Here is a 24853-nt window from a genome sequence, read left to right on the forward strand (position 1 = left end):
CCACAGAGTTCAGGAAGATCACAGAATAACTCTTTTTCAAGGGCAGTAGGTGACGTTGGTTCCCTAATGGGACAATCTACTGCTACTTTCCCACTCTGTACATTAGGTGGCTTCTGAATATCCGGAGGATCCAGGAGCTTCTGGTTCAACACAGATCCAATTTATGCTCCTCGTAGACGTTTCTCAACACGGTCCGTCAGAGGATTTTTTTTTTTCCTTCCTCGGCACCAGGTACTCTATTCCTTCTGTCAAGTTGCGACGCAATGAGTGGTCGCCTACATTCCTCTCTGAGCGGGGGACAACATTCCTCTCTGAGCGGGGGACAACAATCTTCTTTCCAAAAAGGTCAAGCCACCAGGTCAGACTCCCGGGTGAGGAAACATTCCCCGGAGTTTTGTCAGCTGGTCCGCTGTGGGCGGAGATTTCGGATCGACCTCAGGGCGTTCTGACTGACTCTTAACCCTTTACTACTCTCGGACGAGAGCTCGGGCGGCAGTAGCCGAGGAGGCCCTCAGGGCTCCGGGGAGTTGTCTGGTTATTCTATCCTGCCTCCCTTTTTGATTTCTACCTCATGTTCGGTAACACAGGAGGGGATTATGTGTGCTAGCCCTCTCGGTGGCTCTGGTTGGGCCACGCATGACTTGAAGATACAGATACACCTGTTGTCAGTAGAGGAGCCTTGGCTCCTACCTCGACTGGACTGTCTACTTCAACAGGGTCCTTTTTCTTTGTTCAATCTTACACTGGTCTCGTTTAACCGTGTGACTGTTCTCGAGACCTCAGAAGGGAGGAGTTCCCTAGTTCGGTTAGGCCTACTGGGCCTCGATTTCAGAAGTCTGTTATCTCTTCTCGCTTTTGCCACTTTTGGAAAACTGTATGGGACATAATAAGCATAAAAGGGGTTTTCCCCTTTTTTCAGTTACCATTCAGCCGTCATCTTTGGTTTCTCTGGGAGGTTTTGCTCAGCTGCGCTTCAAACCACACTGACCTGAATTTTAGGTATCTGCCTTTTTCGGTTTTCTTCCAAAAGAGATTAGCCTAGCGGCCGTCAGTTCGGCCTCTTTTTCAGGGAGTACTCTATTGGCAACTCCCCCGGCTGAGCTTCGGTCTCGGCGGTCGTGTCTTCCAGAGGGAATGTCCATTTTTCAGATAAATCTGACACTAGTGTTTTTTGGTCCTCTATGAATGTTGTCAGGGCTCGCCGACTCTCTACAGAGGTCTTCGGCTATTCGACGAAGTGTTTTTCTTCTTTGTGCTGTACGATGCTCCCGTGCTAAATAGCCGGGGTCCCAGCATACGCTGGGACGTTGGATACATCTGACCATCAGACAGTCTTCTTGGCGGTTGCTAGGAAGCCTCCGTTTTCCATTTCAGCGCACTTTATGCGCGTTGTAAGACCTTCGGGGGCGGCTGCCCGTGGGGTCTCCATGAATACTTTGTCGAGCGGCTACTTGGTCGGACCGACATTCGTTTTGTCAAATTCTACAAGTTTGACAATTTTGCGGCCTCTGCATCACAGTTTGGCCGAGCAGTTTTTACAGGACTCTCAGCGCTCTCCCACCCGTTTTTGGGAGCTCTGGGACGTCCCCATTGTAACTACGCTCCAGTGGCCCCTAGTGGATGAAGGAGAAATCAGGATTTTGGTACTTACCGATAAATCCCTTTCTCCGATTCCACAGGGGCCACTGGACGCCCGCCCAGCGCTGTTCCTCCTTGTTTTTTGCTTAAAGGTTTGCAGATCAATATATGACTGCTTGTTGAGTACAGGCTAGCCTGGTTTTTGTCAGGTTCTGTTCCAGGTTTAGTTTGGTTTATCCTGGTTTACAGGGCGTCATTAACCTCCTCTACCTTAAGGTTTGTTTATTCCATCTCTCATCGGGCACAGTTTTACGTAGACTGGCTTGGAGGGGAGATAGTAGGGGAGGAGCTAGCCACAGTGTGAGAATTTTAAAGTGCCAGCTCCCAATTACTGCCTACTATTTCCCCATTGTAACTACGCTCCAGTGGCCCCTGTGGAATCGGAGAAAGGGATTTATCGGTAAGTACCAAAATCCTGATTTTACTTACCGGTAAATCTATTTCTCGTAGTCCGTAGTGGATGCTGGGGACTCCGTAAGGACCATGGGGAATAGACGGGCTCCGCAGGAGACATGGGCACTTTAAGAAAGAATTTAGATTCTGGTGTGCTCTAGCTCCTCCCTCTATGTCCCTCCTCCAGACCTCAGTTAGAGAAACTGTGCCCGGAAGAGCTGCAAGGAAAGGATTTTGGAAATCCAGGGCAAGATTCATACCAGCCACACCAATCACACCGTATAACTTGTGATAAACTTACCCAGTCAACAGTATGAACAACAACAGAGCATCAGTGCAACAATAACATAGCCCTTATTGCAGCAATAACTATATACAAGTATTGCAGAAGAAGTCCGCACTTAGGACGGGCGCCCAGCATCCTCTACGGACTACGAGAAATAGATTTACCGGTAAGTAAAATCTTATTTTCTCTAACGTCCTAGTGGATGCTGGGGACTCCGTAAGGACCATGGGGATAATACCAAAGCTCCCAAACGGGCAGGAGAGTGCGGATGACTCTGCAGCACCGAATGAGCAAACACAAGGTCCTCCTCAGCCAGGGTATCAAACTTGTAGAACTTTGCAAAAGTGTTTGAACCTGACCAAGTAGCCGCTCGGCCCAGCTGTAATGCCGAGACCCCTCGGGCAGCCGCCCAAGAAGAGCCCACCTTCCTAGTGGAATGGGCTTTAACTGATTGGCAGCGGCAATCCAGCCGCAGAATGAGCCTGCTGAATCGTGTTACAGATCCAGCGAGCAATAGTCTGCTTTGAAGCAGGAGCACCAAGCTTGTTGGAAGCATACAGGATAAACAAAGATTCTGTTTTCCTGACCCTAGCCGTTCTAGCTACATAAACCTTCAAAGCCCTGACCACATCAAGCAACTCGGAATCCTCCAAGTCAGTAGTAGCCACAGGCACCACAATAGGTTGGTTTATATGAAAAGATGAAACCACTTTTGGCAGGAATTGTGGACGGGTCCGCAACTCTGCTCTATCCGCATGGAAAACCAGATAGGGGCTTTTATGTGACAAAGCCGCCAATTCTGACACACGCCTAGCCAAGGCCAGTAGCATGACCACCTTCCACGTGAGATATTTCAATTCCACCGTTTTAAATGGTTCAAACCAGTGGGATTTTAGGAAACTCAACACCACATTAAGATCCCAAGGTGCCACTGGGGGCACAAAAGGGGGCTGAATATGCAGCACTCCCTTCACAAACGTCTGAACTTCAGGTAGAGATGCCAGCTCTTTTTGAAAGAAAATGGATAGGGCCGAAATCTGGACCTTAATGGAACCCAATTTTAGGCCCAAAGTCACTCCTGACTGTAGGAAGTGAAGGAAACGGCCCAGCTGGAATTCCTCCGTAGGGGCATTCCTGGCCTCACACCAAGCAACATATTTTCGCCAAATACGGTGATAATGTTGAGCCGTCACGTCCTTCCTAGCCTTTATCAGCATAGGAATGACCTCATCCGGAATGCCTTTTTCCGCTAGGATCCGGTGTTCAACCGCCATGCCGTCAAACGCAGCCGCGGTAAGTCTTGGAACAGACAAGGCCCTTGTTGCAACAAGTCCTGTCTTAGAGGAAGAGGCCACGGGTCCTCCGTGAGCATTTCTTGCAGATCTGGATACCAAGTCCTTCTTGGCCAATCCGGAACAATGAGTATTGTTCTCACTCCTCTTTTTCTTATGATTCTCAACAACTTTGGTATGAGAGGAAGAGGAGGGAATACATAGACCGACTTATACACCCACGGTGTTACCAGGGCATCTACAGCTATCGCCTGAGGGTCCCTTGACCTGGCGCAATACCTCTGTAGTTTTTTTGTTGAGGCGGGATGCCATCATGTCCACCTGTGGCAGTTCCCACCGACCTGCAATCTGTGCGAAGACTTCTTGATGAAGTCCCCACTCCCCCGGGTGGAGGTCGTGCCTGCTGAGGAAGTCTGCTTCCCAGTTGTCCACTCCCGGGATGAACACTGCTGACAGTGCACTGACGTGATTCTCCGCCCAGCGAAGAATTCTGGTGGCTTCTACCATCGCCACCCTGCTCCTTGTGCCGCCTTGTCGATTTACATGAGCCACAGCGGTGATGTTGTCTGACTGAATCAGAACCGGTTTGCCGCGAAGCAGGGTCTCTGCTTGACGTAGGGCGTTGTATATGGCCCTTAGTTCGTGGATGTTGATGTGAAGGCAAGTCTCCTGACTTGACCACAGACCTTGGAAATTTCTTCCCTGTGTGACTGCTCCCCACCCTCGGAGGCTTGCATCCGTGGTCACCAGGACCCAGTCCTGAATGCCGAATCTGCGGCCCTCGAGAAGGTGAGCACTCCGCAGCCACCACAGGAGAGACACCCTGGCCCTGGGGGATAGGGTGATTAACCGATGCATCTGAAGATGTGATCCGGACCATTTGTCCAGTAAGTCCCATTGAAAGGTCCTCGCATGGAACCTGCCGAAGGGAATGCCCTCGTATGATGCCACCATCTTTCCTAGGACTCGAGTGCAGTGATGCACTGACACCTGTTTTGATTTTAATAGGCCCCTGACCAGTGTCATGAGTTCCTGAGCTTTCTCTATCGGGAGATAAACCCTTTTCTAGTCTGTGTCCAGAATCATGCCCAGGAAAGGCAGACGAGTCGTAGGAACCAACTGCGACTTTGGAATATTTAGAATCCAGCCGTGTTGCCGTAACACTTCCAGAGAAAGTGCTACGCTGATCAGCAACTGCTCTCTTGACCTCGCTTTTATGAGGAGATCGTCCAAGTATGGGATAATTGTGACCCCCTGCTTCCGCAGGAGCACCATCATTTCTGCCATTACCTCGGTAAATATTCTCGGAGCCGTGGAGAGACCAAACGGCAACGTCTGAAATTAGTAATGACAATCCTGTATAAATTAGTGAGGTATTAACCGCGCTTGTGTATATGTAATTAAGCGCTCCATCTTTCTTGTTTTATTCTTGTTTTATTCTTGTTTTATAATGACAATCCTGTACCACAAATCTGAGGTACGCCTGATGAGGTGGATAAATGGGGACATGAAGGTATGCATCCTTTATGTCCAGAGACAGCATAAAATCCCCCCCTTCCAGGCTTGCAATGACCGCTCTCAGCGATTCCATCTTGAACCGGAACCTTTTCAGGTACATGTTCAGGGATTTTAAATTCAATATGGGTCTGACCGAACCGTCCGGTTTCGGTACTACAAACATGGTCGAATAATAACCCTTTCCTTGTTGAAGGAGGGGAACCTTGACCACCACCTGTTGAAGATACAATTTGTGAATTGCAGTTAACACTATTTCCCTCTCTAAGGGGGAAGCTGGCAGGGCCGATTTGAGGTATCGGTGAGGGGTATCTCTTCGAATTCCAGCTTGTATGCCTGAGACACAATCTCTATTGCCCAGGGATCCAACTGGGAGTGAACCCACTTGTGGCTGAAATTTCGGAGACGCGCCCCCACCGGGCCTAGCTCCGCCTGTGGAGCCCCAGCGTCATGCGGTGGATTTAGTGGAAGCCGGGGAGGACTTCTGTTCCTGGGAACTAGCTGTGTTGTGCAGCTTCTTTCCTCTGCCCCTGCCAAGAAAGGACGCACCTCGGACTTTCTTGTTTTTCTGTGATCGAAAGGACTGCATTTGGTAATACGGTGCTTTCTTAGGCTGTGGGGAAACATATAGCAAAAAATTTGACTTTCCAGCCGTAGCTGTGGAGACCAGGTCCGAGAGACCCTCCCCAAACAATTCCTCACCCTTCTAAGGTAAAACCTCCATGTGTCTTTTTGAGTCGGCATCACCTGTCCATTGCCGAGTCCACAGGACCATTCTGGCAGTAATCGACATAGCATTTATTCTAGAACCTAGTAGGCTAATGTCTCTCTGAGCATCTCTCATATAAAGGACAGCGTCTTTAATATGCCCCAGGGTCATTAATATAGTATCCTTGTCTAAGGTATCAAATTCCTCAGATAACGTATCCGTCCATGCTGCTACAGCACTACACACCCAAGCCGACGTGATTGCCGGCCTCAGTAAGGTACCTGAATGTGTATAAATGGACTTCAGGGTACCCTCCTGTTTTCTATCAGCAGCATCTTTGAGGGTAGCTGTATCCTGCGACGGCAGGGCTACCTTCTTGGACAAGCATGTCAAAGCTTTTGTCCACCCTAGGGGAGGATTCCCAGCGTAACCTGTCCGTTGGCGGGAAAGGATACGCCATAAGAATCCTTTTGGAAATCTGCAGTTTTTTATCTGGAGTTTCCCAAGCCTTTTCACATAACTCATTTAGCTCGTGTGAGGGGGGAAAGGTTACCTCCGGCTTCTTTTCCCCCATACATATGAACCCTCTTGTCAGGGACTGGGGTTTCCTCTGTGATGTGCAACACATCCTTAATTGCTATAATCATATAACGGATGGATTTAGCCAATTTTGGCTGTAACCTTGCATCATCGTAATCGACACTGGAGTCAGAATCCATGTCGGTATCCGTGTCAATAATTTGGGACAGTGGGCGCTTCTGAGACCCTTTCGGCCTCTGCGACATAGGATCAGGCATGGGTTGGGACCCTGACTGTCCTGAGGCTTCAGCTTTTTCCAACCTTTTATGTAGGGAATTAACATCATCATTTAAAACCTTCCACATATCCATCCAATCAGGTGTCGGTGCCGTCGGCAGAGACACCACATTCATTTGCTTCCGCTCTGCTTCCACATAGCCTTCCTCATCAGACATGTCGACACAAGCGTACCGACACACCACACACACAGGGAATGCCCTTTTTGAAGACAGTTCCCCCACAAGGCCCTTTGGTGAGACAGAGAGTATGCCAGCACACACCCCAGCGCTATATAACCCAGGAATAACACAGTAACTTAATGTTAACCCAGTAGCTGCTGTATTTGTGTTTTTAGCACCTAATTATGTGCCCCCCCTCTCTTTTTACCCTTTTTCTACCGTGAAATGCAGGGGCGAGCCTGGGGAGCTGCTTCTCAGCGGAGCTGTGGAGAAAAAATGGCGCTGGTGAGTGCTGAGGAAGAAGCCCCGCCCCCTCGACGGCGGGCTTCTGTCCCGCTAAAATACATATCTTTTTGGCGGGGGCTCATACATATATACAGTGCCCAACTGTATATATGTTTTCTTTTGCCAACAGAGGTCCATATGCTGCCCAGGGCGCCGCCCCCCCCCCCCCCCCCCCCCCCCCCCGGCGCCCTTACAGTGACCGGAGTATGTGAGGTGTGTATGGAGCAATGGCGCACAGCTGCAGTGCTGTGTGTTACCTCATGTGAAGAACGGAGTCTCTTCTGCCGCCGATTTCGAAGTCTTCTTTGCTTCTCATACTCACCCGGCTTCTGTCTTCCGGCTCTGCGAGGGTGACGACGGCTGCGCGGCTCTGGGATCGGACGACGAGGGTGAGATCCTGTGTACGATCCCTCTGGAGCTAATGGTGTCCAGTAGCCTAAGAAGCAGGACCTAGCTTCAGAGAGTAGGGCTGCTTCTCTCCCCTCAGTCCCACGATGCAGGGAGTCTGTTGCCAGCAGAGCTCCCTGAAAATAAAAAACCTAACAAAATACTTTCTTACAGCAAGCTCAGGAGAGCTCACTAAACAGCACCCAACTCGTCCGGGCACAGATTCAAACTGAGGTCTGGAGGAGGGACATAGAGGGAGGAGCCAGAGCACACCAGAATCTAAATTCTTAAAGTGCCCATGTCTCCTGCAAAGCCCGTCTATTCCCCATGGTCCTTACGGAGTCCCCAGCATCCACTAGGACGTTAGAGAAATAATCTATACTCTAATAAAAATGTGATCTTATCCTCGTTAGCATTGCTATTCTCTAAATGGTACTTAACTGCTTGTATGCCTTTCATATGGTCAATCACCTTATACAAGCTACTGACATCCGCTGTACCCAGAAAATTTAAATAGCTGGTTGACTGGATGGGACAGCCAGATATCGACATGATGGCATCTCTGTTGAACCACAAGGTGGCATGCTTCATTTCCGGACCAGCGATCAGTAGGTGTTTCTAGCAGGCCCCCCCCCCCCGTGTCCCCCTTCCCCCTAGGGGGAGGAGCTTTCACACGTCGTAAGATTTTTAAAGTGCCACCTCTCTATACCCCAGTTTCTACAACCTCCAGTGTGCCCTAGTGGATAACAGAGTATGAGTGGAATTTACCATAACTACAAATATCCCATTATCTCTGATTGTTTGCCTATTGTCCTTGTTCTATATTCCTGACTTGTCCTTTGTGGCTTTGTTAGACAAAGTATTTTGGCAGAAGTAATAATGAAAGTTTTGTACTTTTCTCTCAGTACATTGGGGTGCACTGGATACCATGGGGTATAAATAATAATTAAAAAAAATAAAGCTCAAGTGCTCTTAGCTCCCAATCAGCCAGATGGGTAGAGAAGGTGTGTCACCATATCATGCAGCCCACCGAGAACCTTTGTAGCCTGGTGGACAGGCAATGCCTATTTCCCTATGGATTGTAAGCTTGCGGGCAAGGCCTTCCTACCTCTATGACTTTCTGTTATAACCCAGTTTTGTTTTATTATTGTTTCCAAATGTAAAGCGCAAAGGAATTTGCTGCACTCTATAAGAAACGTAATAAATAAAAACTCCGTATTTCCCCAGTGTGTTCCTAGTGCCCCATAATTAAAGGACTAAGAAAATCGCATTATTACGTACTACCTCTTTAGGATAGTTTCTTGGAATAGCAGGTTTAAAGTACTAAAACTACAGTAATTTTAAGTTGCTGTGACATCACTGGCCCTGCCCCTTGCCTATGAATCCTCTCCTGCTGGCAAGATAAAGGGCATCAAGGTCATATTCAGACAACTATGAGCTTTCCAGCTCTTTCATCTTTGCATGGTCCTTATTAGACATATAGAGGGTGATTCAATTGTTTTGTAGGTGCCCGCTAGAATTAATCAATTGTCCCTGCCCCCGTGAGCCACCTATGCCCATTAGTACCGGCTTTAGTTGCTTAAGGCATTGCTTAGCACCCAAACCACTGTGTGTTTGCACATTTCAGCTTGCACCTCAGGAGGCTGCAAGTTGAAATGTGTCAACAATTGAATTGCTGTTAGATGTCATCTAGTGGCAGCCGGGGCAAACAAGTGAATTCCCCCCATTTAGTCATAAATAGTCATTTCAATCACTGTCTTTGCTTGCTTATTCTTTTAATCATTTCTGGCACAAAGGAGTATCTCAGATTTATGGTGGTGGGAAGTCTCGAGTTATAAATTAATATATAATTTAAATGCATAATTGTTTCATGCTGGAAAGGATTTATTTCTCTTTATCTTCTCTCTCTGCCGGCAGTTCCAGGGGTGAGGCGTAAGTATAGTTTTGTTTGGCCTTTACATTAAGTTCTGTGATCAGGGAGCTGGAATAACCCCTGCCAATATCTAACCTTTTGCTAGATTTCCTGCAACATTTGTGGGGAATGTAGATGCTGCCTCTCTGCCTCTTAGCACTTCCCCTCCAGCTGCCACTCTGCCCCTGCTCCAAGCAGTAAGCCCCATCCCTGCAGATGGGACTCTAAACCCAGCAGACGTGAAGCCACCTGCAAGCGGCACGCGAAAAGCAAGAGCGCTGTATGATTATGAGGCAGCGGACAGCAGTGAGCTGGCTCTTATGGCAGACGAGGTGAGGGGAGGGTGTGGATAGCGCTGGTTTATCTTCATTGTGCCAGATGTTGTCCTAGCTGATCATTTCTTGTTCCCTTCCAGTTAATCACAGTTTACAGCCTCCCCGGTATGGATCCGGATTGGCTCATTGGAGAGAGGGGGAACAAGAAAGGCAAAGTACCGGTGACATACCTGGAACTGCTCAGTTAGGCTGAGAGTTACAGGTCTACAGAATCTCTCAACAAGCCAACTGTCCCAGACGAGCTGCTTCTTCAGATCTCTCTTCATCTGGCCTTGCAAGTCCCCCGTCTTCACTGGAACCTGTGATGGATTGGCCTCCAAAGTGAATATTTTCCAGCAGCTATGAGGTTAACTACTTCATTGCTCAATGTAATCATTAGACTAATCTGCTACTGAGAGGGCAGCTCACACATTAACCTTTCATGACCAAACATGCTTGATCTAAAGTCACAGATTACATGACGCCCTCTCCCATCGATCTGGCCGTGTTCCTCTCTGACACTCCGATCCACACGGCAGATACAGCCCAAATTCTGGTTTTGTTTTGAACGGCAAAGTGTGTTATTTATATTGGTCCCCCGTTATGGAGCCCTGTCAGTGTGTTAGGGTTTCTGTAACCACTTGGCATGGAGGCCTGTAAGATCACTTTAGCGGCACTATGCAGAGTGATTTTTTTCTTTCTTTTGAATGTAGCTTATTGCTGCAAAATGTACACTTTTTGTGTCTAAAACTGGAATTATTCTGTGACGTTACTCCTAATAGAACAAAGCCATCTTTCTACACATTCCCTTCTGCCCAAACACACGTACACTTACAGAATACTTCACATCTAGTGGAGATGGCCATTTTATGGGACGAAGCTTGCACAGGAACCTCCGTTACAGTCTCTAATGAATAACAGGCTGCATACTGATCCAGTCCGTGAACTGGCTTCCTCCGCTATATGTGTCAGTAATGCAGAGAACTTATTCTTTAATATGCGGTGCCTCCTGTTTAAGAATACAAGCCTAACCTTTCAGCCATGTTTAATGACCGGCCTCTTGTTTTAAAAGTTGTAACAAAATTGTAAAGCTATCAGAAGAATATATATATTCCTATTTGTACAACTGATGAGCTACCTGGACTGGAGAATTAGTCATGTGCTCTTAGTCTTCAATGACTAGTACGTTGCTCGCAGGAGTTACAAACACATTCAGTAAAAGAGAATTATTACATGTAACCTATTATTTGGGATGGGGATGTGGTGTACCGCCACTGTAGAGAAAGCCCCGTCCACCATAGAGGATGTTGCAGAACAAAAAAGTGGCCGTTGGCATGAGCACGACGACACAAACAGGAGTCACTTTGGTGCTCTGGTTTTTGGCTGTAGTATTCCAGTCTTTTGTAACGAGCTGCAGGTAAACCAAAGGGTCCACCACCGAAAAACATGTATCCATTAATTTCTTTTATCTGTGTGTTATTTATTGCCTGTCTGCATTTACTCTGTGTTTGATTAGTTATTAATAAATGAAATCATTCCTGCATAAAAGGAGAGGATGTATGTGTTTTGTTGGGTGCGAAAAGGAGACTAATAAAACCACAAGATGGAAACGGGTTTCTTTTACTTTTGGTATAAATAGGATGTAAGTTCCAAAAAAAAAAAATACAAGTTACCAAAAAAAAAAATCCATACAAAAAGAGAAGCGAGCACACAGGCAAATGAATGTCAAGCACTGCATGCCGTGTATCGGAGGACAGAGTCTCTGCAAGTACTGTATTTCAGCTGTGGCGGTTCAGCCACAGTCACCCCCTTTGTGTCCCATATATGCATTTGAGGTGGTAGTGGCTGACATTGTCTGGTCCGAAAATGATCTGTGTCCCTTACTGATGGCAGCGCTATTATACAGTACCCTGTGAGCTCCCCCTGTACCTTTCACAATGGTCCATGGTAGGTACAGGAGCACCTTATGTACACTGCTTAACAAGTCCCCATCCAAAGTCCAGAGGAAGTGCTCATGGCAGACATCACTTATCTCTGGACATGTCGTATGAAGGCTTGAACCAGTTGGATTATGGGCTCCTGTGCTTCAGGGGCCACTTTGGCAGCGGCTGCAGCCTTTGGCTGAGGGGAAGGTAGGAGACCACCAGCAGGAGAGGAAGGGATCCCTCGCCGGATGTAACGATTCAGGCTTGAGATGAGGGTGCTCTGGAATGAGATCATTCAGTTGAAATGTAATCCAACAATATAAGACATAGAGCAAACCTGCACAAATAGGTTACAATAACTGACTAGACTCCAAAAGAGAGGAGAAGGCTCCCTGTAGCAGAGCTATAGCTACATCTGAAGGTATGTATTACCTGGTGCTTTCTGCCACAATCCGCTATATATAGATTTTTCATGTTTGAACTAATGAAATGTTGAGGTGATTAGAATGTCAACAAAATGTCCCTTGTGGTGGCTTACCAGATACAGCGGTTCCAGTGATATGTCTGTGAACAAGGTCCTTCACAGAAATATCAGGTGTACACACCCGCCGAGCCGCTAGGAATATATTGTCTGACTGGACGACATCGCCCAGCTTAACCCTAACCCTCCGCTGCCACAGCCTACACCTCCCTTCACATATTCTAACCCTCCCCCTAGTGCAAAACCCCAACCTTTCCTTCCAGTAGCCTAACCTTCCCCCTGCTGCATAACCCTAGCCCTTCCATCCAGTAGCCTAACCTTTTCCCTAGTGCATGGGTCTGCAACCAGCAGCTCTCCAGCTGCTGTGGAACTACACATCCCAGCTTGCCCTGTCACAGTTTTGCTATTAAGGCATGCTAAAACTGAGGCAGGGCATGCTGGGATATGTAGTTCCACAGCAGCTGGAGAGACGCAGGTTGCAGACCTATGCCCTAGTGCAGATCCCTAACCCTCCCTTGTTGGTCATGTTGAATGTCTGCATTTCACATGCCAGCAGTGTGAACATATTAACACTCTGCAGATGCCAACATGTTCAATGTCAATATTTCAACAATGTCAAAAATATAACTTGACATTATGGGGGGGAATTCAATTCAAGGTGGGAAATTTAAAGAAACAAAAACAAAACCCAGATACTGAGTTTTTCCAGCACCCGCTGTGTTTTGGTATTCAATTATAACACAGAAAATGGGATGTGGCGATTTCTATAGAAATCAGTCTTTTTTTTCTCACACCTCCAGAGCAGGTCTGATTTTTCCTAAAATCATTTATTTTTACAAAAAAAAAAACCCACCAGAATTTGCTCTGGCACCCCGTCACCTCACCCCCTCTTGAGGACTAATTAAGCAATTGGAAGTTTCCAATTAGCTTAAATAGTAATTACTAACCTTCTGAAGCAAGGTCGTCTTCCACTGTGGGGAGCCGGTCCACTGCAGCAGCGGTGAGTATGTATGCGAGTGTCCCTTGCCCCCCCACCTCCCTATGGTGTAAACCCCCCTGGAGCCGGGGGAGGGGGGTGGACTATAATTTCCCAACAGCCCTTGCTTTTCCCAGCAAGCCCCCATCCTCCATACTGCAGTGGCAAGATGGAGGGGAGACCACCGAACTGGTGAGTGTTTTTGTGTGTGTTTTTTTTCATGCTCTGCAGGGCTTTCAGTACTGAAAACCCTGCAACCAATTTTTTTTATTGAATACCGCCAGTATCAGAAACAAGCATAGCTGCAATAGTCCAAATTTGGGGGCAATAGTTTTTACCTTACTAAACCCCACTCCAAATTGAATACCCCCTATGACTATATCCTCTTCTACTATAAAACAATGTTGCTACTTTGTATGTGTGACTTTTATAAATATGTTTACATTAAAGTTGCAAACAGCATACACCCCTGGGATCGGGTGTTTGTCATGTTAAGGCTGACTATGGGCATAGTCTGTGTGTCAGGAGTCTACATACTTGCCTAATACAATAATAATGGGTGGAGTATTGTTACAGATACCCAGCCTCATGTACGTGTAACCATAGCTGCACACCCCAGCTCTCCAAGGAATAAGCAGACATGACTGGGAGCTGCCAAACTAGACTAGGACGCAACCACACAATAAACGATGATTATCCTTAGGGGTCTATTTACTAAGCCTTGGATGGAGCTAAAGTGGACAGAGGTAAAGTCCCAGCCAATCAGCTCCTAACTGCCATGTCACAGGCTAGGTTCGAAAAAAGGCAGTTAGGAGCTGATTGGCTGGCACTTGATCTCCAGGCAAGGCTTAATAAATAGGCCCCTTAACCACCAGAATAAAATCTGAAACACACAATCTGCACAGAACATTAGGGTTCAGTACTTCCAGCTAGACACAGGCTTTATGATATGTGCCTCTGTACATGGCGCTGTGCTGTACCCAAGCCTGATGGAGATAAAGGGCTCAGTACCCCGAGCCGTTACTGTATTCTAGGCCGATAACCCCTAACACTGCATTTGTGCGCCCCGATAGGATCTGCATCGGGAAGATATCAGTCACAAAATAATTTGTGTTTATGCGCTACACGATCATCATCAGATTCCGGGAGTGTAAATGTAACAACTACTGACATGGGAAATATTAGCAGTACATGAATATGAAAGTAAGACCCATACCAGCTCAGAGCCTAGCTCCTGCTTCATGCGCTGCTTGTCCCGGGGGTGGACTGATGGGTCCCGCAGATACCGCACGGCTTGTGATATGGACAGGTAGAAACAGTTCTCGATGATAAATAGCAGCAGAGGCCTGGGGAAAGACAACAAAGTACACACATAAAAATCAAATGCATACTAATTTCCCCTACAAAAAGAGATGGCGGGTCTTCCGCATATTTTCGGTGTCTTCCCACATAGACGTAACTCATGGGGAACAGGAACCAACTTAAAAACACAAGGCAGAATTCCTTAAACTTGCTGACAAATCCTCTGTCTGACAATGAAGCTTCGCCATAATGTGACGCAAGCTGCGCTGGGAATAAACTTCCCTTTAATGTTAGATATTCCCAGGTGGATGACCGGCGGCTTCGTTGCTCATGTCATCGTACTCACTTGAGGTTCTTGCTCTCTTCTGACGGGCTGGGGGGAGCTGCTGCGGGAAATGGCGGATCTTTTTTCTTATCCATCTGCAAACACAAAGGTAGTTTCAGTAAGTCAACCTTGGTATCAATGGCTCTAAATATACACCCTTCAACTGTATATACAGGATGAACCCATATACAGGAGAATAGTCAAGTGTCTAAGGGGGATATCCTATTAGCCCCGGTAATTTACGGGACTAATTATCCCGCCGGGGGCTATCTAATTAGCCCCGGTAAGCCAGCACGAGATGCAGCTTATCGGGTTTTTGAGGCAGGCGAAACCAAATCCCCGGAAACAGACCCATTTTCGTGCAAAAACAGGGCTGTTTTTACCGAACACACACAGGTTTCACTGAACCTGTGTGTTTACGGTCGAAAGTGGTTTTTTTTTTGTTTTTTTGTTTTTTACAGGCGATCAATCAGGATAGCCTGTAGAAAAAAAAAAAAAAAAACCCCAACCAACAACGGTGAAACATCGGATTTTAATACCTACCGGTAAATCCTTTTCTCGTAGTCCATAAGGGATATTTGGGGAATCTAGTATGATGAGGTATAAACAGGGTCCAAAGGAGCCAGCGCACTTTAAATTTCTTCAACTGGGTGTGCTGGCTCCTCCCCTCTATGCCCCCTCCCACAAGCAGTTATGGGTAAAAACGTGCCCAAATGAGAAAGGACATATATGAGAGAAGAATGATAATGAGAAGTAGAAAAGACAGGGCGCTTGGTGGGCAGAAAAGCTTGCCTAGGTATTCCTTGGTGGAACCCAACCACAAAAACAACAGTAATAAAGAATTTAAGAAATACTTCTGGCGCTACCATCTTCCTAAAACAGCGCTTCTAAGTGGGTACAGAATCACCTTCTTACAGACTCGAAATGATCCAAACAAAAATGTACAAATGTCCTTATTTTACTTGTGGAGAAGAGAAACATCCACAAGAACAATAAGGATATTTGGACATTTTTATTTGGATCATTTCGAGTCTGTAAGAAGGTGATACTGTACCCACTCAGAAGCGCTCTTTTAGGAAGGTGGTAGCACCAGATGTATTTCTTAAATTCTTTATTATATATGAGAGAAAGAACAAGATAACAAAGGGTGGTGAGATTTACACACCAGCACACCACTAACATAACAATCAGCAACAGCTGAACAGGTAATCACATAACAAGAACCTGCAGAAAAGTCAACGCACTGAGGCGAGCGCCCAATAACCCTTATGGACTACGAGAAAAGGACTTACCGGTAGGTATTAGAATCTTATTTTCTCTAGCATCCTTAAGCGATGGGGGCGTCCCAAAGCTTCCAGAATGGGCGGGAACGTGCGGAGACTGCTGCAGCACCGCCTGCCCAAACTGGGTATCCTCTTTGGCCAGGGTATCAAGCTTGTAGAACTTCACAAAGGTGTTCTTCCCCGACCAGGTAGCAGCTCAGCATAGTTGTAAGGCTGAGACTCCACGGGCAGCCGCCCAGGAAGAGCCCACTGATCTAGTAGAGTGGGCCTTCAGAGACTTAAGAACAGATAAGACTGCCAACACATAGGCCTATTGCATAGTAAGCCTAATCCAACGAGCAATGGACTGCTTTGAAGCAGGACAACCCTTCTTCTGCGCATCATAGAGCATGAACAAGGAATCCGTTTTCCGAACCCGACCTGTGCGCTTGACATAGATTTTCAAGGCACGCACAGCATAAAACGCCTCCGGAGGAGCTGAAGAGTCAGAACTGGACGGAATCACAATAGGGTGATTCAGGTGAAATTCGGAGATAACCTTCGGCAAGAACTGCTGTCTAGTCCGGAGCTCCGCTCTGTCATCGTAAAAGACCAAGTACGGACTTTTACACGATAGGGCCCCCAATTCCGAGACACATGGAGCAGAAGCCAGGGCCAGTAACATCACAGTGTTCCACATGAGGTACTTGTCTTCTACCATCATCAGAGGTTCAAACCAGGAGGACTGTAGAAATTTCAACACAACATCCAAATCCCAGGGTACCGTAGGCGGCACAAAGGGAGGTTGTATGTGGAGCACTCCTTGCAAAAAATAAGAATTTACTTACCGATAATTCTATTTCTCGTAGTCCGTAGTGGATGCTGGGAACTCCGTAAGGACCATGGGGATTAGCGGCTCCGCAGGAGACTGGGCACAAAAGTAAAAGCTTTAGGACTACCTGGTGTGCACTGGCTCCTCCCCCTATGACCCTCCTCCAAGCCTCAGTTAGGATACTGTGCCCGGACGAGCGTACACAATAAGGAAGGATTTTGAATCCCGGGTAAGACTCATACCAGCCACACCAATCACACCGTATAACCTGTGATCTGAACCCAGTTAACAGCATGATAACAGAGGAGCCTCTGTATAGATGGCTCACAACAATAATAACCCGATTTTTGTAACAAAAACTATGTACAAGTATTGCAGACAATCCGCACTTGGGATGGGCGCCCAGCATCCACTACGGACTACGAGAAATAGAATTATCGGTAAGTAAATTCTTATTTTCTCTGACGTCCTAGTGGATGCTGGGAACTCCGTAAGGACCATGGGGATTATACCAAAGCTCCCAAACGGGCGGGAGAGTGCGGATGACTCTGCAGCACCGAATGAGAGAACTCCAGGTCCTCCTCAGCCAGGGTATCAAATTTGTAGAATTTAGCAAACGTGTTTGCCCCTGACCAAGTAGCTGCTCGGCAAAGTTGTAACGCCGAGACCCCTCGGGCAGCCGCCCAAGATGAGCCCACCTTCCTTGTGGAATGGGCTTTTACAGATTTTGGCTGTGGCAGGCCTGCCACAGAATGTGCAAGCTGAATTGTACTACAAATCCAACGAGCAATAGTCTGCTTAGAAGCAGGAGCACCCAGCTTGTTGGGTGCATACAGGATAAACAGCGAGTCAGATTTCCTGACTCCAGCCGTCCTGGAAACATATATTTGCAAGGCCCTGACTACGTCCAACAACTTGGAGTCCTCCAAGTCACTAGTAGCCGCAGGTACCACAATAGGTTGGTTCAGATGAAACACTGAAACCACCTTAGGGAGAAAACGAGGACGAGTCCTCAATTCTGCCCTGTCTGAATGGAAGATCAGATAAGGGCTTTTACAGGATAAAGCCCGCCAATTCTGACACGTGCCTGGCCGAGGCCAGGGCCAACAACATGACCACTTTCCATGTGAGATATTTTAACTCCACAGATTCAAGTGGTTCAAACCAACGTGACTTTAGGAACCCCAAAACTACATTGAGATCCCAAGGTGCCACTGGAGGCACAAAAGGAGGCTGTATATGCAGTACCCCTTTTACAGACGTCTGAACTTCAGGTAGTGAAGCTAGTTCTTTCTGGAAGAAAATTGACAGGGCCGAAATTTGAACCTTAATGGACCCCAATTTTAGGCCCATAGACACTCCTGTTTACAGGAAATTCAGGAATCGACCTAGTTGAAATTCCTCCATCGGGGCCTTACTGGCCTCGCACCACGCAACATTTTCGCCAAATGCGGTGATAATGCTTTGCGGTTACATCCTTCCTGGCTTGACCAGGGTAGGGATGACTTCATCCGGAATGCCTTTTTCCTTCAGGATCCGGCGTTCAACCGCCCTGCCGTCAAGCGCAGCCGCGGTAAGTCTTGGAATAGACAGGGTCCTTGCTGGAGCAGGTCCCTTCTTAGAGGTAGAGGCCACGGGTCCTCCGTGAGCATCTCTTGAAGTTCCGGGTACCAAGTCCTTCTTGGCCAATCCGGAGCCACGAGTATAGTTCTTACTCCCCTCCGTCTTATAATTCTCAGTACTTTTGGTATGAGAGGAAGAGGAGGGAACACATACACTGACTGGTACACCCACGGTGTTACCAGAGCGTCCACAGCTATTGCCTGAGGGTCCCTTGACCTGGCGCAATACCTGTCCAATTTTTTGTTTAGGCGGGACGCCATCATGTCCACCTTTGGTTTTTCCCAATGGTTTACAATCATGTGGAAGGCTTCTGGGTGAAGTCCCCACTCTCCCGGGTGGAGGTCGTGCCTGCTGAGGAAGTCAGCTTCCCAGTTGTCCACTCCCGGAATGAACACTGCTGACAGTGTTATCACATGATTTTCCGCCCAGCGAAAAATCCTTGCAGCTTCTGCCATTGCCTTCCTGCTTCTTGTGCCGCCCTGTCTGTTTACGTGGGCGACTGCCATGATGTTGTCCGACTGGATCAGCACCGGCTGATCTTGAAGCAGAGGTCTTGCTTGGCTTAGGGCATTGTAAATGGCCCTTAACTCCAAGATATTTATGTGAAGTGATGTCTCCAGGCTTGACCACAAGCCCTGGAAAATTCTTCCCTGTGTGACTGCTCCCCAGCCTCGCAGGCTGGCATCCGTGGTCACCAGGACCCAGTCCTGAATGCCGAATCTGCGGCCCTCTAGAAGATGAGCACTCTGCAACCACCACAGGAGAGACACCCTTGTCTTTGGTGACAGGGTTATCCGCTGATGCATCTGAAGATGCGATCCGGACCATTTGTCCAGCAGGTCCCACTGGAAAGTTCTTGCGTGGAATCTGCCGAATGGAATTGCTTCGTAGGAAGCCACCATTTTTCCCAGGACCCTTGTGCACTGATGCACTGACACTTGGCCTGGTTTTAGGAGGTTTCTGACTAGTTCGGATAACTCCCTGGCTTTCTCCTCCGGGAGAAAACACCTTTTTCTGGACTGTGTCCAGGATCATCCCTAGGAATAGAAGGCGTGTCGACGGGATCAGCTGCGATTTTGGAATATTGAGAATCCAACCGTGCTGCCGCAGCACTATCTGAGATAGTGCTACCCCGACTTCCAACTGTTCCCTGGATCTTGCCCTTATCAGGAGATCGTCCAAGTAAGGGATAACTAAAACTCCCTTCTTTCGAAGGAGTATCATCATTTCGGCCATTACCTTGGTAAAGGCCCGGGGTGCCGTGGACAATCCAAACGGCAGCGTCTGAAACTGATAGTGACAGTTCTGTACCACAAACCTGAGGTACCCTTGGAGAAGGGTAAATTGGGACATGTAGGTAAGCATCTTTGATGTACAGAGAGACCATATAGTCCCCTTCTTCCAGGTTTGCAATCACTGCTCTGAGTGACTCCATCTTGAATTTGAACCTTTGTATGTAAGTGTTCAAGGATTTTAGATTTAAAATTGGTCTCACCGAGCTGTCCGGCTTCGGTACCACAAATAGTGTGGAATAGTACCCCTTTCCCTGTTGCAGGAAGGGTACCTTGACTATCACCTGCTGGGAATACAGCCTGTGAATGGCTTGCAATACTGTCTCCCTGTCTGAGGGAGACGTCGGTAAAGCAGACTTTATGAAACGGCGAGGGGGAGACGTCTCGAATTTCTTGAGACGGGCCCCCACCGTGCCTGAGACCGCTTGTAAAGCCCCAGCGTCATGCTGAGGACTTTGCGGAGGCGGGAGAGGGCTTCTGTTCCTGGGAACTGGCTGTTTGCTGCAGCCTTTTTCCTCTCCCTCTGCCACGGGGCAGAAATGAGGAGCCTTTTGCCCGCTTGCCCTTATGGGGCCGAAAGGACTGCGCCTGATAATACGGCGTCTTCTTAGGTTGAGAAGCTACCTGGGGTAAAAATGTGGATTTTCCAGCCGTTGCCGTGGCCACCAGGTCTGTCAGACCTACCCCAAATAACTCCTCCCTTTTATAAGGCGATACTTCCATATGCCTTTTGAAATCAGCATCACCTGACCACTGTCTTGTCCATAACCCTCTTCTGGCAGAAATGGACAGCGCACTTACTCTTGATGCCAGTCGGCAAATATCCCTCTGTGCATCACGCATATATAGAAATGCATCTTTTAAATGCTCTATAGTTAGTAATATACTGTCCCTATCTAGGGTATCAATATTGTCAGTCAGGGAATCCGACCAAGCCACCCCAGCACTGCACATCCAGGCTGAGGCGATTGCTGGTCGCAGTATCACACCCGTGTGAGTGTATATACATTTTTGGATATTTTACGGCTTCCTGTCAGCAGGTTCCTTAAGGGCGGCCGTATCCGGGGACGGTAGTGCCACCTGTTTAGACAAGCGTGTGAGCGCTTTATTCACCCTAAGGGGTGTTTCCCAACGTGCCCTATCCTCTGGCGGGAAGGGGTATGATGCTAATAACTTTTTAGGAATTAGCAGTTTTTATCGGGGGAAACCCACGCATCATCACGCACTTCATTTAATTCCTCAGATGCAGGAAAAACTACAGGCAGTTTTTTCTCACCCAACATAATACCCTTTTTAGTGGTACTGGTATTATCAGAAATGTGTAAAAACATTTTCCATAACCTCAATCATGTAACGTGTGGCCCTACTGGAAGTCACATTCGTCTCTTAATCGTCGACACTGGAGTCAGTATCCGTGTCGGCGTCTGTATCTGCCATCTGCGGTAACGGGCGTTTTAGAGCCCCAGATGGCTTTTGAGACACCTGGACAGGCACAGGCTGAGTCGCCGGCTGTCTCATGTCATCAATCTTTTGTAAAGAGCTGACACTGTCACATAATTCCTTCCATAAGCTCATCCACTCAGGTGTCGACTCCCTAGGGGGTGACATCTCTGTTACAGGCAATTGCTCCGCCTCCACCTCATTTTTCTCCTCATACATGTCGACACAACGTACCGACACACAGCACACACACAGGGAATGCTCTGGTAGAGGACAGGACCCCACTAGCCCTTTGGGGAGACAGAGGGAGAGTATGCCAGCACACACCAGAGCGCTATATATATATATATATATATATAGATAACCTTATATAAGTGTTTTTCCCCTTATAGCTGCTGTATTGTTATACTGCGCCTAATTAGTGCCCCCCTCTCTTTTTTAACCCCTTTCTGTAGTGTAGTAACTGCAGGGGAGAGCCAGGGAGCTTCCCTCCAACGGAGCTGTGAGAGAAAATGGCGCCAGTGTGCTGAGGAGATAGGCTCCGCCCCCTTTCTCCAGTTTTTCAGTGGAATCTGGCAGGGGTTAAAATACACCCATATAGCCCTGGGGGTTATATGTGGTGTATTTATGCCAGCCAAGGTGTTTTACATTGCTGCTCAGGGCGCCCCCCCCCTAGCGCCCTGCACCCTCAGTGACCGGAGTGTGAAGTGTGCCTGAGTAACAATGGCGCACAGCTGCAGTGCTGTGCGCTACCTTGTTGAAGACAGATGTCTTCTGCCGCCGATTTTTCCGGACCTTTTCTTGCTTCTGGCTCTGTAAGGGGGCCGGCGGCGCGGCTCCGGGACCGAGCTCCGAGGCTGGGCCTGTGTTCGGTCCCTCTGGAGCTAATGGTGTCCAGTAGCCTAAGAAGCCCAATCCACTCTGCACGCAGGTGAGTTCGCTTCTTCTCCCCTTAGTCCCTCGATGCAGTGAGCCTGTTGCCAGCAGGTCTCACTGAAAATAAAAAACCTAAAACTAAACTTTTCATTAAGAAGCTCAGGAGAGCCCCTAGTGTGCACCCTTCTCGGCCGGGCACAAAAATCTAACTGGGGCTTGGAGGAGGGTCATAGGGGGAGGAGCCAGTGCACACCAGGTAGTCCTAAAGCTTTTACTTTTGTGCCCAGTCTCCTGCGGAGCCGCTAATCCCCATGGTCCTTACGGAGTTCCCAGCATCCACTAGGACGTCAGAGAAAAGGTCTGAACTGGGAACACCACCAATTTCTTCTGGAAGAAAATGGAGAGAGCTGAAATCTGGACCTTAACTGAACCCAGACGTAAGCCCTTATCCACACCAGCCTGTAGGAAATGGTCCAAGTGGAACTCCACAGATGGATACGTGCGTTCCTCGCACCAGGAGACATATCTTCTCCAGATAATAAGAATTTACTTACCGATAATTCTATTTCTCGGAGTCCGTAGTGGATGCTGGGGTTCCTGAAAGGACCATGGGGAATAGCGGCTCCGCAGGAGACAGGGCACAAAAAGTAAAGCTTTTCCAGATCAGGTGGTGTGCACTGGCTCCTCCCCCTATGACCCTCCTCCAGACTCCAGTTAGGTACTGTGCCCGGACGAGCGTACACAATAAGGGAGGATTTTGAATCCCGGGTAAGACTCATACCAGCCACACCAATCACACCGTACAACTTGTGATCTAAACCCAGTTAACAGTATGATAACAAAAGGAGCCTCTGAAAGACGGCTTCCTACAACAATAACCCGATTTTTGTAACAATAACTATGTACAAGTATTGCAGAATAATCCGCACTTGGGATGGGCGCCCAGCATCCACTACGGACTCCGAGAAATAGAATTATCGGTAAGTAAATTCTTATTTTCTCTATCGTCCTAGTGGATGCTGGGGTTCCTGAAAGGACCATGGGGATTATACCAAAGCTCCCAAACGGGCGGGAGAGTGCGGATGACTCTGCAGCACCGAATGAGAGAACTCCAGGTCCTCTTTTGCCAGGGTATCAAATTTGTAAAATTTTACAAACGTGTTCTCCCCCGACCACGTAGCTGCTCGGCAGAGTTGTAATGCCGAGACCCCTCGGGCAGCCGCCCAAGATGAGCCCACCTTCCTTGTGGAATGGGCATTTACATATTTTTTTCTGTGGCAAGCCTGCCACAGAATGTGCAAGCTGAATTGTACTACAAATCCAACGAGCAATAGTCTGCTTAGAAGCAGGAGCACCCAGCTTGTTGGGTGCATACAGGATAAACAGCAAGTCAGATTTCCTGACTCCAGCCGACCTGGAAACTATATTTTCAGGGCCCTGACAACATCCAGCAACTTGGAGTCCTCCAAGTCCCTAGTAGCCGCAGGCACCACAATAAGCTGGTTCAGGTGAAACGCTGACACCACCTTAGGGAGAAAATAAGAATTTACTTACCGATAATTCTATTTCTCGTAGTCCGTAGTGGATGCTGGGGACTCCGTCAGGACCATGGGGAATAGCGGGCTCCGCAGGAGACAGGGCACATCTAAAAAAGCTTTTAGGTCACATGGTGTGTACTGGCTCCTCCCCCTATGACCCTCCTCCAAGCCTCAGTTAGGTACTGTGCCCGGACGAGCGTACACAATAAGGAAGGATCTTGAATCCCGGGTAAGACTCATACCAGCCACACCAATCACACCGTACCACTTGTGATCTGAACCCAGTTAACAGTATGATAACAAAACGAAGTAGCCTCTGAAAAGATGGCTCACAACAAGAATAACCCGATTTTTGTAACAATAACTATGTACAAGCATTGCAGACAATCCGCACTTGGGATGGGCGCCCAGCATCCACTACGGACTACGAGAAATAGAATTATCGGTAAGTAAATTCTTATTTTCTCTAACGTCCTAGTGGATGCTGGGGACTCCGTCAGGACCATGGGGATTATACCAAAGCTCCCAAACGGGCGGGAGAGTGCGGATGACTCTGCAGCACCGAATGAGAGAACTCCAGGTCCTCCTTAGCCAGAGTATCAAATTTGTAAAATTTTACAAACGTGTTCTCCCCTGACCACGTAGCTGCTCGGCAAAGTTGTAATGCCGAGACCCCTCGGGCAGCCGCCCAAGATGCGCCCACTTTCCTAGTGGAGTGGGCCTTTACAGATTTAGGCTGTGGCACGCCTGCCACAGAATGTGCAAGTTGGATTGTGCTACAGATCCAACGTGCAATCGTCTGTTTAGACGCAGGAGCACCCATATTGTTGGGTGCATACAATATAAACAGCAAGTCAGACTTTCTGACTCCAGCCGTCCTAAACTATATATATATATATATATATATATATATATTTTTAGGGTCCTGACAACGTCTATTAACCTGGAGTCCTCCAAGTCCCTAGAAGCCGCAGGCACCATAATAGGTTGTTTCAGGTGAAAAACCTGACACCCCCTTAGGAAGAAAACTGGAGACGAGTCCCAGTTCTGCCCTGTCCGAATGGAAATTTAAATATGGGCTTTTGTAAGACAAAGCCGCCCATTCTGACAATCGCCTGGCCGAGGCCAGGACCAACAGCATGGTCACTGTCCATGTGAGATATTGGTCAACAGCATGTTCACTTTCCATGTGATATATTTCAAATCCACAGATTTGAGCGGTTCAAACCAATATGATTTTAAGGAATCCCAACACTATGTTGAGATCCCACGG

At 47.9% G+C, this 24853-nt stretch overlaps 2 protein-coding genes across 10 annotated transcripts in view; one reads left to right on the forward strand and one right to left on the reverse strand.

Annotated features, from left to right (window-relative positions):
• Window positions 1-11256, forward strand: part of SH3GLB2 (SH3 domain containing GRB2 like, endophilin B2) — a 130856-nt gene extending 119600 nt beyond the window's left edge. For 4 of the 8 annotated variants that reach the window (XM_063936493.1, XM_063936495.1, XM_063936492.1 and 1 more), the window contains 4 exons: window positions 7042-7095; window positions 9400-9414; window positions 9501-9726; window positions 9810-11256. In XM_063936493.1, coding sequence (XP_063792563.1) covers window positions 7042-7095; window positions 9400-9414; window positions 9501-9726; window positions 9810-9917 — 403 coding nt within the window. In that variant the 3' untranslated portion in view covers window positions 9918-11256. The remainder of the gene's footprint in view (window positions 1-7041; window positions 7096-9399; window positions 9415-9500; window positions 9727-9809) is intronic. The other 4 variants (XM_063936498.1, XM_063936494.1, XM_063936499.1 and 1 more) reach the window with 2 other exon arrangements.
• Window positions 11257-11312: 56 nt separating this feature from the next.
• NUP188 (nucleoporin 188) overlaps window positions 11313-24853 on the reverse strand; it is a 168171-nt gene continuing 154630 nt past the window's right edge. For both annotated transcript variants that reach the window (XM_063936489.1, XM_063936488.1), the window contains exons 42-44: window positions 14739-14812; window positions 14307-14436; window positions 11313-11913 (exon numbers count right to left, since the gene is read on the reverse strand). In XM_063936489.1, coding sequence (XP_063792559.1) covers window positions 11737-11913; window positions 14307-14436; window positions 14739-14812 — 381 coding nt within the window. In that variant the 3' untranslated portion in view covers window positions 11313-11736. The remainder of the gene's footprint in view (window positions 11914-14306; window positions 14437-14738; window positions 14813-24853) is intronic.

Source organism: Pseudophryne corroboree, chromosome 8, assembly GCF_028390025.1.
Source record: "Pseudophryne corroboree isolate aPseCor3 chromosome 8, aPseCor3.hap2, whole genome shotgun sequence".
NCBI lineage: Eukaryota > Metazoa > Chordata > Amphibia > Anura > Myobatrachidae > Pseudophryne > Pseudophryne corroboree.